This window comes from Hyaena hyaena, unplaced genomic scaffold (assembly GCF_003009895.1).
Source record: "Hyaena hyaena isolate Hyena2069 unplaced genomic scaffold, ASM300989v1 scaffold_680, whole genome shotgun sequence".
Taxonomy (NCBI): domain Eukaryota; kingdom Metazoa; phylum Chordata; class Mammalia; order Carnivora; family Hyaenidae; genus Hyaena; species Hyaena hyaena.
This window is the reverse complement of record NW_024081312.1, coordinates 978861-997378: the sequence shown is the minus strand read 5'-3', so window position 1 is coordinate 997378 and position 18518 is coordinate 978861. Positions and strand designations below refer to the sequence as shown.

The window sequence follows — 18518 nt, the reverse complement described above, 5'->3', positions numbered from 1 at the left end:
CCCAAATTCTTACTTAGTTAAAGTCCCCATAAACACCATTATTATTATCTTCCCATCAACAGTTACAGAGACTGAGGCTGAGAAAAGTCAATAGATTTCAAATCTAAGCTGTTAATTGACTTATGATACCTCTTAATACATATGATAATTTTGTCATATATTTTGTAATATTTGGTAATTTAATGGGTCTCACTTCTGTAGAGGAAAAGGATTTTCGATAAGAAGAGAAACTACATACTAACCCCTCTCTTTCTTAGCTACATAGTCTTGGTCAAAAGCAGTAAAAACTTGGGGTGCCAGGGTGACTTAGTCGGTTGAGCATCCAACTTTGGCTCAGGTCATGATCTCATAGTTCATGAGTTTGAGCCCCTTGTTAGGCTCTGTGCTGACAGCTCAGAGCCTGGAGTCCACTTCAAATTCTGTCTCCCTCTCTCTGCCCCTCCTCCATTCACACTCTATCTGTATCTCTCAAAAATAAACATTTTTAAGAATTTTTTAAAAAAGCAATAAAAACTCAAAAATTTGAATGGAATTTTTAAAATGTCATTCCCTCACAGAATATGGTCAAACAGAAATACTTATGGACCAGAAATCACACAATGTATGTAACTAAGCAAAGCTGGATAGGCCCCTTCTCAATAGGTCTCAGGTTCCTGAGGGATAGTGCAAGGAGCACTGCCTTTGGAATCAGACAACATGGATGTGAATATTGGCTATGCTATTTACTGTGTGAATTTGGACAAGTTTACTTAGTTTGCTTAGTGGCTTAGTTTTCTCATTTATAATTTCTACCTGCATCTAAAATTCTCTAGTTCTTTGATCCAGATGTTTATCCCATATGATATCAATAGCTTAGATAGTAAATTCCAGTAGTCTATTTATTAGACTACTTATAACAAGAAAAGAAGTGAACTTTTTCTAGGTAAACACTAGAATAAAATAAATAAAAAATAAAACGCTAAAGACATTCTTCCCTCTGTTTTCCTGTTCCATGGACAGATACATAAGAAGCTAAAAATGTACATGACTTTGGGGAGAATGTGGTAGCTGGTGAATAGAATAAATAGGGAGACTTGATTTTATCAAATACTCTAGTTTTGGACTTTTCTATTATGTAATGTTATTCTAGATAAAAAATTAAAGATAACACACACACACAAACACATATACACTTCACTAGATAAAACTGAAATCCATTTACATAAATATTCAAGTTTTTATGTGGTCTAAACAGGTGGTTCTCAACATGCGGTTGTCTGATCAGCAGCATCAGCTTCAGCTGGGAACTTGTTAAAAATGCACATTCAGAGACAAACCCAGGTTTACTGAATGGGAAACTTTGGGTATTGGACCCTCAATCTCTGTGTAAACCGACCTTTAGGGGATTCTAATATGCTAAAGTTTGAGAACAACTATCCCAATTTAGTTTACAGTTATCAGGTAACTATCTTCTCAAACCATAATCTTTTGTGCCTGCATCAGAATTACCTGACATGCTGGCTTGAAATGAAGCTGCCTTAGAAGCTGCCTTAGAGAGGAAGTTGACTGTAGTGGTTGACAGCTTGGGCCCTGGAGCCAGACCTCCTGGGTTCAGACCCTGGCTCTTCGATTTACTATTGGGTGACAGAGCCTTAGATCCCTCCTCATAAATAGAAATCATAATAATAATGCCCACCTCATAAGAATGTTGGGAGGATTGGATGTATTAGTAAATGGAAAGTGCTCACATATTTAGTAAAAGTTTTCAAAAGATAGTTCGATAAAGTAAAAAATTACTGGCTTAGGTAATTTGCACTGCTGGGATTTTGATTCAAGAAATATGTTTATTGGTTTTACAACTTGGGTTCTTCTCTCTTCTGCCCACCCCGACCACTACAGCTTCTTCCTCGAAGTTAAAAGCTTTAGTACCTAGAAACTAGACCAGCATTTTCTAATTATATTTCTCAAAAACAGTTATTACTGGGGATTTTAATAGGTATGACACAAAGATAAATTTCATGGACAGATAATATTTGGGAACTATGTATACAAATTAGGGAACAGTGTAAGTTGTGATATTTTTCCATTTGTTATCTCAGTTTCTTATTTATGTTTTGTATCATGATTTAACTTTTCTGTTATTTTGCCATATCTTACCAACTAGAATATAGGCTCCTTAAGGTCTAGGATCATGTCTGAGAATATTTAATCTTCATTTTACCTAAGCAGTATGGTAGAGGTGAATGTTTGCAAGCCTTGGAACTAGACAGATTTCAATCCTGGTTTCTCCACTCATTAACTAATTGACCTTGGACATGTCACTTCACATCTCAGAACTGCAATTTTTTCATCTGAAAGATGGAAATAATAATTCATCTCAGAAGTTGTTGTGAGACTTACTGTTAGATATCCTTCCAGAAATTATAATAGTCTTTAATAGTAATAATCAAAAAGATATTTATTTATTGCTGTTTATGTTAATTTGTGTGAGGATTAGTAAAATAACATAAAATCAAGTTCTTAAAAATGTTTTATACTGATTTGCAAATATAATCTATTATCTTAGTCTGCTCAGGTTACCATAATAAAATAACACAGACTAGGTGGCTTAAACGATATAAATTTAGGTATCACGGTTCTGGATGCTGGGAAGTCCAAAATCAAAGTGTTGGCAAGAGAGGTTTTATTCTGAGATCTCTTTCGGCTTACAAGCAGCTACCATCTTTCAGTGTGCTCACAACCTTTTCTTTGTGTATGCACAAAAGAAAGAGAGAGATGGAGAGAGGTTGGTTCTCTAACATCTCTTCTTAGAAGGGCACCAATCCCATTATGAGGGCCCCATCCTCAAGGATGTCATCTAACTCTGATTTACTTCCCAAAGGCCCATATTTAATACTATCACATTGGAGGTTAAGGCTTTTAAATATTAATTGGCAGGTGGGACATAAACATTCAGTCCATGACATACATATTTAAACTTATAGAATATACTCTCAAGAAAAGCAGTGTTTGAGGGGCACCGGGATGGCTCATCAATTAAGTGTCCTACTTCAGCTCAGGTCATGATCTCGCAGTTCTTGGGTTTGAGCCCCATATTGGGCTTTGTGCTGACAGCTCAGAACCTGGAGTCTGCTTCTGATTCTGTGTCTCTTTCTCTTTCTACCCCTCCCCCCATTTGCACTCTGTCTTTCTCTCACTCTCTCAAAAATAAGTTAAAACATTTAAAATAAGAAAAGAAAAGCAGTGTTTGAAATTGTTTCTATGCTTTTTAGCAGAGTCGTCAAGAATAAGCTTTTAGGATCATAGTATTTGTTTGAAAAGTCTAAGGAGCTAGAGAGAGAAACTTAAGACACAAAAGAAAAAGATTATAATGTATTTCCTGAAATGATAGAGTTACCCTTACAGAAAAAGTAGTTACTGAGAGAAGTACAGATCAAATGATCAAATGGAATTTCACTTATGAATGTATAAGATTTCAGTTAAGGTACAAAACCAGCGATGATTTCCATTTAGGAAACATTGTCCTCTACTGCCTATTTTTTCCTTCACTCCCTGTTCCAATATTTCAGGATTGTGACCATTTATGGGCTGTGGCCAAATTATAAATGCAGCATGAATGAAATGTTTCTATATTTTAGTTGGTTAAAAAATCTTTCAGTATCCTATCTTGATTTTTTTTAGTTTATTTATTTATTATATTGAGACAAAGAAAGCGTGCATGCAAGCTGAGGAAGGGTAGAGACAGAGAGAGAATTCTAAGCAGGCTCTGTTCTATCAGAATTGAGCCCAACAGGGGGTCAATTGCATGAACCATGAAGTCATGATCTGAGCCAAAATCAAGAGTTGGATGCTTAACCGACTTAGCCACCAAAGCACCTTGTATAGAATTTTTTTTAGTGGTCTTCTGCAAAGAGCAAAGCTGTTTTCTACTAATAGGTTATAGATACATTCACTTAAAACAGTACTTTTAAATAGAATTTTACATTTGGGTGGTACTTTCTTCCTATAATAAAAAACAAAACAAAACACAGATTTTCTTTTCAATCAGCCTAATTAACTTCCTAAAGAGTCGAAAAGAAGGGAAAGATCAGTGATTACTTTAGAAAAATGGGAAAAATTTGGGCGCCTGGGTGGCTCAGTTGGTTAAGCGTCCGGCTTCGGCTCAGGTCATGATCTCACGGTTCATGGTTTCGAGCCCCGTGTCGGGCTCTGTGCTGACAGCCAGCTCAGAGCCTGGAGACTGTTTCCAATTCTGTGTCTCTCTCTCTGACCCTCCCCTACTCATGCTGTCTCTCTCTCTCAAAAATAAATAAAACATTTTTAAAAATCTTTAAAAAAATCTTTAAAAAAAGAATAGAAAAATGGGAAAAATTGAGACAAATGAAAAGTATATTGTCTTGACAATGATCGTAACTCTGTTCAAAATCTGTTGACATAGGAGCGCCTGGGTGGCTCAGTCTGTTAAGCTTCTGACTTCAGCTCAGGTCATGATCTCACAGTTCATGAGTTCAAGCCCCATGTTGGTTTTGCACTGACAGCTCAGAGAAAAGAATTAGTTTCAATTTTGTTAATTTCTTGCATCGTTTAGAAGCAGCACAAGTGACTTAACTAATATTAATGAGAAAATTAAAGATAGAGTCTGAAACTTGATTCCTGGCCTAAATTAAATGAAATTTATATTACAATCTCTAAAATTAAGGATAATGGCAATAGTTACTTAGCATTCACTATATGCCCATTCTAAGTGTTTTTTACCTATATTTAGTCCCTGTAACACATGGTTAACTACTGTTATCACCCATTTTGCCCAGTGATGAAACTAAGGTAGTGAGTAATTAAGTAACTTGACTAAGATATTGCCACTAGTAATTGTTCAAGTCCAGACTCCAATCCTAGCTCGCTGGCTGCAGTTTGGTCTCTTAATTCCTAGAATATCCTAATGCTTTAAGGCAGTAGCTATTTAAGCAGCTTGCCATTTCCAAACAAGTTTTATATCTCTCCCTTTAGTCATTAGAGATATACCTCATTTTATTGCACTTCACAAATACTGTGTTTTTTTTTTAAATTGAAGGTTTGTGGTAACCTTGCATTGAGCAACACTATCAGTGCCATTTTTCCCACAACATTTACTCATGTCTTGTCTCTGTGTCACATTTCAGTAATTCTCACCATAATTCAAACTTTTTCATTACTATTACATTTGTTATGGTGATCCATGATCAGTAATCTTTGATATTACTATTGTTATTGTGCGGGGGGTTGGGGGGCACCATGAACTGCACTCATGCAAGATGGTGAACTTCATTGGTAAATGTTGTTTGTGTCCTAACTGGTCCACCAACCAGCCATTCCCTCATCATCCTCCCTCTCCTTAGCCTTCTCTATTTGCTGAGACACAACAATATTGAAATTAGACCAATTACTAACCTTACAGCAGCCTCTAAGTGTTGAAGTGAAAGAGTTGCATATTTCACACTTTAAATCAAAAGCTAGAAATGATTTAGTTTAGTGAGGAAGGCATGTCAAAATCCAAGATAGGCCTAAATCTAGGCCTCTACTGCCAAACAGCCAAACTGTGAATGCATAGGAAAAGTTCTTTTAAAAGGGGACCTCTGCTCAGAAAAAAAGATTCCTTTCAATATATTATTGACAATGTACCTGTCACGCAGGAGTTCTGGTGGAGATGTACAATGAGTTTGATGTTGTACACAACCTCCATTCTGCAGTTTATGGGTCCAAGAGTCACTTTCACTTTCAAGTATTATTATTTAAGAAATGTAATTTGCAATGGGGCACCTGGGTGGCTCACTTAGTTAAATGTCTGATTCTTGACTTCCACTCAGGTCATGATCTTGAAGTTTGTGGGTTCAAGCCCCACATCAGGCTCTGCACGAGCTTGCTTGGGATTCTTTCTCTTTCTCCCTCCCCCACTCCCCTACTGGCTCTCTCTCTCTTTTTCTCTCTCTCTCTCTCTTAAAATAAATAAACTTAAATAAAGAAATATAACCTGTAAGGCTATAGCTGCCATAGATAGTGATGCTTCAAATGGATCTGGGAAAAGTAAATCGAAAACTTCCTAGAAAGGATTCATTTTTCTAGATGTCATAAAGAACCCTTGCAATTTATGGGAAGAGGTCAAAATATTAAGATTAATAAGAAATTGAAAGAAGTTGACTCCAACCCTCATGGATACTTTGAAGGGTTCAAGACTTCAGTGCCAAGACGTAACTGCAGATGAGGTGGAAACAACAGGAGAACTGGAATTAGAAATGGAGCCTGAAGATGTGACTGAATTGCCACAATCTCATGATAAAACATTAATGGATGAGGAGTTTCTTATGCATGAGAAAAGATGGTGGTTTCTTGACATAAAATCTATTCTTGGTGAAGATGCTATGAAGATTGTTGAAATAACACAGAACTTAGGATATTACATAAACTTAGTTGGTAAAGCATCAGCAGAGTTTAAGAGGATTGACCCCTGTTTTGAAAGTTCTACTGTATGCAAAATGCTATCAAACAACATTACATGTCACAGGTAGCTATTCATGAAAGGAAGAGTCTATTGATATGGCAGACTTCATTGTTGTCTTATTTTAAGAATTTTTTGAAAACCTTCAACAACACCATCCTGATTAGTCAGAGCTGCCATCAACATCAAGGCAAGACCCTCCATGAGCAAAAGGATTACTAATCACTGAAAGTTCACATGATGGTTAGCATTTTTTAGCAAAAAACATTTTTAATTATGGTACGTTTATTTTTTAGACATCATGCTATTGTACACTTAATAGACTATAGTATAATGTAAACATAACTTTTACATGCACCAGTATATAATAGGAAAACCAAAATATTTATTTGACTCACTTTATTATGACCTTCACTTTATTTTGGCAGTCTGGAACCAAACCCACAATATCTCCATGTTATGCCTATATATCTCTTTCTACTAAATCTTTGCAAATACAATTAAATTAAATTAAATTTCTTTCACATCACCTTAAATTTATCTAGCTCCTATGTCTTACTAATCAATTGCAGGTAGTTTTACATTTTGTCTACTAGAAAGTTTTGTTTATATGAAACAACTCATTTTAAAAACTGAAATATCACAAGATAACTTTTACATATTTCAGAAACATTTTTCATGATTATTTTTTTTCAGGATACTCTACATCTTGGCCATTTTAATGGAGTTTCATATCTCTACCAGGGGCTTAGCATACATTTAATCCTCTTTGAAACTCTGTATATTAAGCATTAGCAACCAATTTTATAGATGAGAAAACAGGAAGTAATAGTAGACAAAAGTTACTCAGCTATTAAGTGACCACACTAGAATTAGAACTCATGCCTGTCTGGGGGCGCCTGGGTGGCTTAGTCGCTTAAGCGTCCGACTTTCGCTTAGGTCATGATCTCGCGGTACGTGGGTTCGAGCCCCGCGGTCAGGCTCTGTGCTGACTGTCGCTCAGAGCCTGGAGCTTGTTTCAGTCTGTGACTCCCTCTCTCTCTGACCCTCCCCTGCTCATGCTGTCTCTCTCTCTCTCTCCTAGAAATAAATAAAACATTAAAAAAAAAAAAAGAACTCATGCCTGTCTGAATATTTTCTACCGAATTACATTATTTCTAATGAGTTAAAACTGAACAAAGTGAAGTCCAAACCTATTTATTTTTATGTTTGTTAGCATCTACATTAATAGAAGATTTTTAGTATCTAATGGTTTCTAATGGTCCTGAATGACGTTAAAGTGAAATTATAAATTGTCCACATAATATATTCACAGTCTCTCTTACTGTTTAGCTAGGTAATTGGGGGTTAATGTTACAGTCATATCTTCCCAGCCAAAACTAGTTCATGAAAACCAAACTGGAGGAAAGCAGAGTGTTTTTAGAAAATTAAGTCAATACCATTATTGTTTAATTTCAAGCATTACTACCTTAAGTAGCTTACTTCAGTAGTAGTACTGATGTGCAAACTAAGGCAAAGGTCTACAGAGCACAACTCTTGTAATATTTATAGAGATTTTAGCTTTTATGAGTATGTCCTGTGTGTGTGTGTGTGTGTGTGTGTGTGTATGTGTGTTACTCTTGAAATATTTTCAAGAGCTTTATTTATTTAAAGCCTTACAAGGAACGCAGTATGTGGCCCTAGGACTAGGGGCATTTACATCACCTATGAGCTTGTTACAAATGCAAATTCTGGGTTCATCCCAACCACTGAATCTGAATCTGCATTTTAATAAGTTCCCTTGGTGATTCATAGGTACACTGAAGTTTGGGAAGCACTGCTTTAAAGTACTTTACAATTCCTTTGCTGTTTGTTTTTCCTGTTGCTATGTACAATTATAGACTATAGATAACAATTCTGAAAAAAGGGGACTTTGGTCTATCTTTTTTTCCAAAAAGTACAATGAATGTATTTTTTACTAAGAAATAACTGATGTAACATTACATTAGTTTCAGGTGTACAACATGTTGAGTCAATATTTGTATATATTGTGAAATGATCACCACAAAGTCTAGCTAATATTCATCATCATACATAATTACAAAAATTTTTTTCTTGTGATGAAAACTTTTATGATCTATTCTCTTAACAGCTTTAAAATATATAATACAGCATTATTAACCGTAGTCACCATACTGTACATTAATGATATCCCCATGAAGTATTTTGGAAATTTGTACCTTTTGACCACATTCACCCATTTTTCCCATCCCTTGCTTCCACATCTGTCAAGCTCCAATCTGCTCTCTAAACCTGTGGGCTCAGTTTTGTTCTGTTTTAGGTTCCACATATAAGTAATGATATACTTATATATCTTTTATATCACTTATATACAAATGACAGTATTTGTTTTTTTCTAGTGACCTATTTTACTTATTTTAGTCTATCTTTTGAAAGTCAGTGACAATCTGAGTAAATGTGATATAACTGGTTTCAGCGAGGGTCCTGTACTAGAATACCTTAAGCGATTTCTAACGAGATAACCATCAGCAAAGTCAGCTGGAATGCTATGAGTTTAAATCTTTTGAATGTCAGAGATCATTGAAGAGGGTGTGTTTTGCACCACTAGCTTTCTCTTTAACCAAGAGACATAAAATACCTCGACTATAAATTATTAATTCGGTACAGCCCTTAGTGCAGTCAAAATGTTGTCTTTTTAATGCAGGAAGTTCTCACTTTGCACAGTAGTGGAGGATTGTGGAAATGGCCATGGAAGCTGAAACAATGGAACAGTCTTAATAATCAATAAGGAAAAACCATAGTAGAACTGCCTGGAAGTCTTTAAAACTTTTTTTCAAAACATTAAATACTGTTACGGTTGGTTATAAGTGTATAGGGAAATGGAAAAGTAGTAAAAGTAATATTTATTCAGTTCACTGTCTTTGTAAACAGTAGGAACGTCAAGAATTAAAGTGGTATTTTTTTGTAAAAATAATTTATCATGATTACTTTGAACATTACTTGCCTTTTCACCATATAAATTATAGTTCATAGTGAGCGTTTTTTCTTTGCCTTGGTGAATTGACTTTTTAAGCTTGAATCAGCTTCCAAACCTTTATCCTTTGTGCTTTGAATGTCATGAAACATCTCTGAGAGTTCCTTTAATGTGAAGTTTATTGCCAGAATCATTTCCTCTAGGATATCTTCATCTTTTTCATTACAACCACTTTCCTCATTTATGTCAACAAGTTTACCACTAAGTTTCTCTGGCAGCGTATCTACAGTGCCTTGAGTAGTGGCAGGTAATATCCCCACAATCAACTATTTCTTCTTTTTTGAAAAAAAAAAGTTTATTTATTTATTTTGAGAGAAAAAGGGAGAGAGAGAGAGAGAGAGCAAGAGCATGGGAGGGGCAGAGAGTGAGAGAGAGACTCCCAAGTTGGCTCCACAATGCCAGTGCAGGAGCCGGACATGGGGCTCAAATTCACAAACCCGTGAAATCATGACCTGAGCCAAAATCAAGAATTGGATGCTTAACAAACTGAGCCACCCAGGTGCCTCTATTTCTTCTACAATTCCAGTTATGTTTGATTCAAGTCCTCCAAGCTTGTTTGCATAGTGTTTAAAGTTCCTGCTGTTGTGCACAGGTACTACTTGCTGTTACTTCCTGCCCTGATGCTTAAATATTTTCATTTGTTTGCCCTATGTCATATTGCTTCCAAAACTCAGCTAAAGAATTTGCATGATCTCCAGCTGTAGCACTTATGACTTATTCCAAAGTCTATGTAAGATAATAGGCTTTCAAAGTTGAAATAACTCCTTAGTCCATTGGCTGGATTACTGAATTTGTTCTTGGTGATCAAAAGCAAGTTTTCATATTTTCATTTAACTCACCAAGAGAATTAGGGAGACCAAGAGATTTTTCAATTATTTTTCAATAATGCTATAAATATTGAGTTATTGTGGGGCACCTGGGTGGCTCAGTCAGTTAAGCGTCCGACTTCAGCTCAGGTCATGAACCCACAAACCGTGGGTTCAAACCCCGCATTGGGCTCTGTGCCGACAGCTAGCTCAGAGCCTGGAGCCTGTCTTCAGATTCTGTGTTTCCCTCTCTCTCTGACCCTTCCCTGCTCATGCTGTCTCTATCTCTCTCTCAGAAATAAATAAAACATTAAAAACATTCTATTAAAAAAAAGAAGAAAAAAATATTGAGTTATTGTACCTATAGTATCTCTCTACTGCTGATTGACAAGAAGGCAACACAACTACATGATGTACTGTTTGTGTGTGAAATGAATGACACACACAAATCACTGATAGACTTTGAAGTAATGTGACTAGTCACTGACCATGATGCCTATCTGTTATCTACAGTGTGATTTGTGGACCCAAGAGTTAAGAGCGAAGTTTATGTTATGCATTTTCTCACAGTTAGTATACTGAAGTTTGAGCTGTGCTGGTGGGGGTATAATGTTATTTAATGAAATGTTGATGATTGAAATGTGGTTATATCAGAACTGCACAAAAGGCTGCCTTACTGTGACTCAAGATTAACTTCAAAACATGTTTTCATAAAAGGAAAGAAAAACAAAAAACCTTTATTATATTTTTAACTGTTAAAGTCTTTGACTTCTTCTCAGAACATACATCTGAAATTTTTATTTTTGAAAGCCTCTGGTACTTTTATGACCACTTGCTGAGTATATAACCCGAAATCATCCAGGGATGGTTTATTCAATTCTACCAACTATATTAAGTACATTATATGTGTAAGGCACTGTGTTAGATTTTTTTTAAAGAAATAAATCGTTACAGGGTTTCCCACATACATCTATTTCTGCCCCCACCAATACAGACACAGACTGACACACACACACACACTCACTCACTCACTCACTCACACTGCCATACACACCTGGAACCCAGTGACATAGCCACCCCTGCATGTGGGGCCTCAAAAGATTTAAGAAATGAATTTATCAGGGTTCACTAATACAAAGAGAAAACATTTCCTGAGCATTTATTTTATGACAGGTCTTGTGCTAAATCCTTTACTTACATTATTTCATAAAATACTCAGAGCAACTGCATGAGGCAGGGATTGCTAGTATTCTCTTTGCAAATATGAAGAAACCAAGGCTCAGAGAAAAAGGAAAATTGTTCACTTAAGGAGCACTTGCTTATGAGATATTCAAAGCTGAATGCTGTGTTTCACTACATCTGGTTCTAAGCAGCTGAAACTGTTAAGGACCATGAATCATGTGTTACCTTGGTTCAGGGTCAGACGTAACCTACCAGATTATTCTTTCCTGATTTGTGGTTAACAGGACTTGATTTACTTAATTGTACACAGGCTTGTGAACTCATTCCACCCTCTCCATAACGCAAATGTTTAATCTTTAATGAGCCTATTCCACTGTTACCCACTGCCCTCTGGACACTGACTTTTCCCCATCAGAGCACTACTCTATGAATTTCCTTCCTGGTATGTTCCTGTGCCTGGCAGGTAAATAAAATCATCTTTGGTGTTGGAGCTGTGATCTTTGTTTTATTTGGTGGCTGAGATAACACATCTAGTACGTGATAGAGCTGAGGCACAAATCCATTCTGAGTGACTTAAAACCTATATATTTAATTTCTGTGTTTACTCATTAACTAAATGATGGGAGTAAATTGCATTCAAGCCAGCAAGCTATGCATTCAAGCTAATAGCAAGATATGTATAGATATTTATATTATATATATACAAATAAAGGAAGCTGATTCTACAACTTTAAATCCAACTAACTCTAATTCAGCCTTCCCTTTATAACAGCAAGATCCTTGCTCTTGGGAGTTCTTCCTATCACAGTAATAATGATGTTATGAATGGTAATAACAGTGTAATAATATTAACAACAACATCAATGACAACTTAAATACAGATAGTGCTTCCCCAGTGACAGGCCATCTTTCTTTTCCAGCTATCTCAAACCAGATATTGAAATGTCTTATTTGCTGGTGATAACTTGAATGTGCATTTATAGAATTTCTTTCTGTAGATCTGGGTCAAAACTGGCTATATATGGGGTAGTAGGGATTGTGACAGACTGAAGAACAGTGTTCATGTGAAGGCAGTGGCCATTACTCTGATTCTATTGCCTGTCATGGAGGAATACCAGCCCAGTATTGCCAGCTCTTCCCCTTTCAAGAGGCACCAAAACTCTGGATCATTATGTAGAGTTTACCACATTTTAAGATACTATATAAACCAGACTGAACATACCTGCAGGCTGAAATGACCCTCTCCATAGTCTTGGCCACAGATGGACTTAAATGTGCAAATGTATAAAAACAAACAAATAAAACTTTGTGTCATTTTTAAAAATCTTTTTTAAAGTTTATTTTTGAAAGAGATAAATAGCATTAGTGGGGGAGGGACAAATAAAGGAACAGAGAGAGAGAAAAAAGAGAGAGAGAGAGAGAGAGAGAGAATTCCAAGCAATCTCTGCACTATCAGCACAGAGCCCAATGCAAGGCTCAAACTCATGAAACTGTGAGATCATGCCCTGAACCAAAATCAACTGTACGATGCTTAACTGACTAAGCCACCCAGCTGCCCCATAAATTGAGGCACTTATTGTATGGTATTGATTGAACCATTTGGCTGACCTGGTAAAACAATTTATATGATGGTATTGTAGTCATTAGATGAATAACTTTTTTGTTCAGTGAACTTGGATATGTGGTTTTTAAAAGCTCTTTTGCCATTTTACCTTTTAAAATGTCTAACTAATGTATTTAACTTTTCAGTTTATCTTTATTAGAAGAATTTGACTGTAGCTGTAATGAATTGGAGTGTCTACCTTCTACTATTGGCTACCTTCATAGTCTTCGAACGTTAGCAGTCGATGAGAATTTTCTTCCAGAATTACCCAGAGAAGTGAGAAATACATTTGTTTCTCTTAATTAACTTTAAATGAATATTGAAAGATTAAGTCTTAACTAGTGCAGTAGCAATGTAGATTAATGAGTTGAGCTGTCAATGTATATAGGAGTTATCTATATAATATTTGCTAATTATTCTCCTTTAAATAATAAGTGGTAAGTTCTTACATTTGACTCAGAAAATGCATTTGACTTGAACACTACTTGAAAAGAAAAGTAATAAAATATTGTAAGTTAGTCAATGCTAAGGAATACGTTTCAGAATATTTAAATATTTTGCCTTTAGAATAGTGATAAATAGCATTCTGGGATAATTACATTTCCATTTCTGAAATGAAAGATTTTTAACATATACATGTTTTTTAAAGTATCATGTGGCATAATAATATTATTTTTATTTAAGAATTCATCAAGAGCTTTCATTGGTTTTTATATCTGAGTGTGATTTTATTTGTTAATGTCAAGAAAATAGTGTGGGGTGTATTTTCAATTTAGTATTTTCTACTAAACATTTCCATAATGAAGGAACAATAATCAATATGCCATTATTTTAGAGCCAAAAGTTATGAATAAAAATGACAAGTACTATTGCAACATGAAATAAAACTAACTTTGTCAAGGCAATGTTAACATCTTTGAGTATGTATAATCTATCAGAAACATAGAAGTGTTAGCAATTACTTGGATGGACAAAAACAATGTGATTTATTAAAATAATGAAGTTAATTAGCATTCTAATAATAAAATTATAAAGAAAATTCTTTCTAATATGCAAAAGAGTGTGAGATATATGTTGCTTTAATAGCTAAAGGAATATAAATAATAGGTGCACATATTTTAAAGAGTGAAATTATAAAAACTAAAACAATAGACATACTAAGGGAGTCTTAAAGTGACAAGAAAATCTGTAAAATAATTATTTTAATATTAAAAGTTAATATAAATGGTTTACAGTATATTTATTTATTTTCTTTTGTCACCCATAGATTGGAAGCTGTAAGAATGTAACAGTTATGTCTCTACGTTCTAATAAACTGGAATTTCTTCCTGAAGAGATTGGACAGATGCAGAAATTAAGAGTCTTAAATTTGAGTGACAACAGGTAGTTCTGCAACATTTAACAATCACATATTAGCTATTTACTAACAGCAAATTATTGTATCTTGTTAATGACTTTAAAAACATTTTCTGTGTCTTAGGAGGTATATAGAATGTAGATATCCATGTTTTATTGAGAAAAAAGCACAAGATAAATTATTTTTACACTGATATTCTAAATTTTATTATTTGATAAAATTAAGATCATATTTTTATTGTATTGTATTTTAAATAACATAAAACTTATACACACAAATTTATATACCAAACCCCTTCTATATTCAGAAAGTATAATGTTATGAAAACAGGGAAAAATTATATTAACAAGCTACAAAATTTATGACTTAAAATATGCATGTATATAACTATGTGTGTATATACACATATGTATGTATTTTCATGTATATACTAATGTCTCCAGTAAATTAACTTGGCAATGTGTGTCTTGTCAACACCACCAGAATCCTGGAAGAATATTGCCAATTAGCTAATATCAAAAGCCATAAAGTTTGTACATTATGGTAAGGACAGCCAAATGGCTATTTAGCCATGTTCAGACCAAGGCAAGAAAATAAAAGATAGATCTCTTTCTTGTGACTAAGGTGTTATCATAGTGGATAGGCAAAAAGGTAAAAGCAAAACTGCAATTCATCTTTGTTTCCACCACAACTGTCCTTCGATAGAAAAGGATAAAAGTAGATATTGACTGAAGATAACTGCTAAGTAGATAAAATGATTACAGAATAGAATGTATGCAATAAGTTTCAGTCAGACAGATGACAAAATGAGAAACTGAGAGGTTACAGTGAAACAGTCAAAGATGACTTTTATGGATCATTTAGAATGTTCAGATCTGTAAGTTTCAAGATGAGTGTATGAGTTCTCATTTGTTTGTTCGTTTGTTTAAGAAAATGATAATAATAATAATGTGATTTTCAAAAATCACATTTATTTAGTACTTCAGTAATATTCCCATGTAAGAGAATAAAGCATTTTATTAAAAGGTTTGGGATTTCATTTTTAAAATTAAGATGATAAGGAAGCTTCATAGCTTGGTACAAGAGCAAGTCCAATCAAATCAATCTTATCTCCTGTTTGGACTGGGTTACCCGACAAGAAAATGAGAGAAATACACTGAATGTTCTACATGACTTTCAGCAAAACATTTTTCAAAATCTTCTAATTATATTTGTATGAATAAGATTAGGAAATATGGTAATGGAGATATAATAAGAAGATGGATTCTCAGTAGATTTCATTACAGTCCCCAATGGAACTGAGCTCCACTCTGTTTTAACTTGGAGGGAGGTTTTCATAATGAGCTATAGAAGTCTCTCTTAAATTCTTGGTCTACTCAACTTTTATTCAGTAATAATCTGAATGATGATATAGAAACTATGCTTATTAAGTGTTTAAAAAGACCCATAATTAGAAGTACTACTAATGAAGTTATTTTTTGACTGTTTTTATTGAAGCATAATTAACATATAGTGTTACATTAATATCAGGTGTACAATATAATGATTCAATAATTCCATACATTACTCGGTGCTCATCACTATACATGTACTCTTATACTCTGGTTTCTCTTCAGATCGCATAAATCTTTCACCTTTTACTATACATGTACTCTTAATCCCCATTATCTCTTTCACCCATCCCCTCCCCCACCTCCCCTCTGGCAACCACAAGTTTGTTCTCTGTATTTAAAGGTCTTTTTTTGTTTGTTTCTTGTCTTCTTTGTTTTTTTTTTTAATTCCACATATGAGTGAGATCATATGGTATTTGTCTTTGTCTAACTTCGCTTCACTTAAGAGTATACCCTCTAGGTCCATCCTTGTTGGACCTGGCAGATAGCAAGATCTCATTCTTTTTTGTGGCTGAGTAATATATAGATATAGATATAGATATAGATATAGATATAGATATAGATATAGATATAGATATAGATATAGATTAGATATAGGTATAGATATAGGTATAGGTATAGATATAGATATAGATATAGATATAGATATAGATATAGATATAGATATAGATATAGATAGATATCTATACATCACATTTTTATCCATCAATCTATGGATAGACACTTGGGTTGTTTCCATATTTTGGCTATTGTAAATAATGCCACAATAAATGTAGGGATACATATATCATTTTGAATTAGAGCTTAGATTTTATTTACCTCAAGTAGATTCCCAGTAGTAGAATTACTTGATCATATGATATTCCCATTTTTAATTTTTTAAGAAACCTCCATACTGTTTTCCATAGTGGCTGCACCAGTTCACAGTCCCAACAACAGTGCAGCAAGGTTCCTTTCTCTCCACATTCTCGCCAACACTTGTTATTTCTTGTCTTTTTGATTCTAGCTATTCTGACAGGTATAAGGTACTATCTCATTGTGATTTTGATTTGCATTTCCCTGATGATCAGTGATGTTGAACACCTTTTCACGTGTCTTTTGGCCATTTGTATGTCTTCTTTGGAAAAAAATGACTATTTAGGTACTCTGCCCATTTTTTAATTGACTTATTTTTTCATTTGGTGTTGAGTTGTGTAAGTTTTTTTAATATAGCTTCGATATTAGCCCCTTATCAGATATATCACTTGGAAATATCATCTCCCATTCAGTAGATTGCTTTTTGGTCTTGTTATTGGTTTTCTTCACTGTATAAAACAGTCTTTTTGTTTTTTTGTGTTTTGTTTTTGTTTTGTTGTGTTTTTTGGTATGATCCCAATAGTTTAGTTTTGCTTTTGTTTCCCTTGCCTGAGGAGATATATTTAGAAAAATATTTCTACAGCCAATGTCAAGGAAGTTATTGCCTGCTTTCTTCTAGGAGTTTTATGGCTTTAGGCCTCACATTTAAGTCTTTGATCCATTTTGTGTACAGTGTAAGAAAGTAGAAAGGCTACTAATGAAGTTATTTATTCAACAAATAGAGGATAGTTCAATAACCACCATGGGACAGACATATTGCTAGATGCTTGGACAAAAGATATGAATTAGACATTGAGAATCTCACAATATCCAGGAACTTAAAATATTTTGTCAGGCCAGTTATATAAGCTTAATTTTTCTCCTACTACAATGACTAGAACATAGTATAGAGCCAAATTAATATCTTTTAATTAATGAATTAATCAATGACTCTTAACCTGGAGCTAAAATCAATATTAAATGAGAGCTGAGGCCAAATTGAACATTACTATCAGAGAAAGAAGTGGATAAAAGATTAAATATGAAATACTTTGAGAAAAGATTAAATATGAAATGTCATCCAAATGTCATGACTATCACAGTTTCACATTTATAATAGAATGCATTTTAAAAGTTTTGGTATTATGGTTTAGGATTATTCCCAGGCACTGTCAGCTGCAAGATTGTTCCTATGGTCAATGTATTACACATTTGTGATAGTAAATAGAGGTTCACTTTTAACATACATTACTGGAGGAGTAAGGAGAAATGAGTATAATTCATCCTTCTCTAACAGTCTCTTTTCTTTACACTCCACATTTATGACTAGATTCATGATGATTTTTCATGCATGTTGTTGTATATGAACCTGGACAGTTTCCCCCTCATGTAATGTTTATGCAGCAGGATTGATAGATAGTCTACTTTTAATTCATCTCCATATGATGTGGAAAAATTCTTCCCATAAGATCTTTATAATTTCTGGCTTCAATGAAATTAAATAACTGAAAACTACAAATGGTCTTTATGTACTTTGGTTTCATGTTATAAATACTAGTATAACAAATAATTTCATAAAAAGAGAACTATAAGTTAGTCTCCATTATTCTTTATATTCTTACTTCTTAGTTATGTTTTATAAATATTTATGAGCTCGGAGAGGTTATTATATTCTTCCTAAAGTTATCTGGCTAATGCACACTGTTGATATTTGTATTGGCTGTCAATATCTTTTCATATTTATTAAATTATTTGAATGGCTTCACTCCTTTCATATAATATAAACTACTCCCACAATCCTTATTAATTATTGCAATATTTTCCATTTCCATTATCAAAATATATGTATTCATGGATTGG

General features: G+C 34.2%; 1 protein-coding gene across 1 annotated transcript in view; it reads left to right on the top strand.

Moving 5' to 3' along the window:
• The window catches only part of LRRC7 (leucine rich repeat containing 7), a 207167-nt gene that overhangs the window by 78782 nt on the left and 109867 nt on the right, over positions 1 to 18518 (top strand). Inside the window, exons 6-7 of the mRNA XM_039217309.1 lie at positions 13223 to 13352; positions 14344 to 14459. Coding sequence (XP_039073240.1) covers positions 13223 to 13352; positions 14344 to 14459 — 246 coding nt within the window. The remainder of the gene's footprint in view (positions 1 to 13222; positions 13353 to 14343; positions 14460 to 18518) is intronic.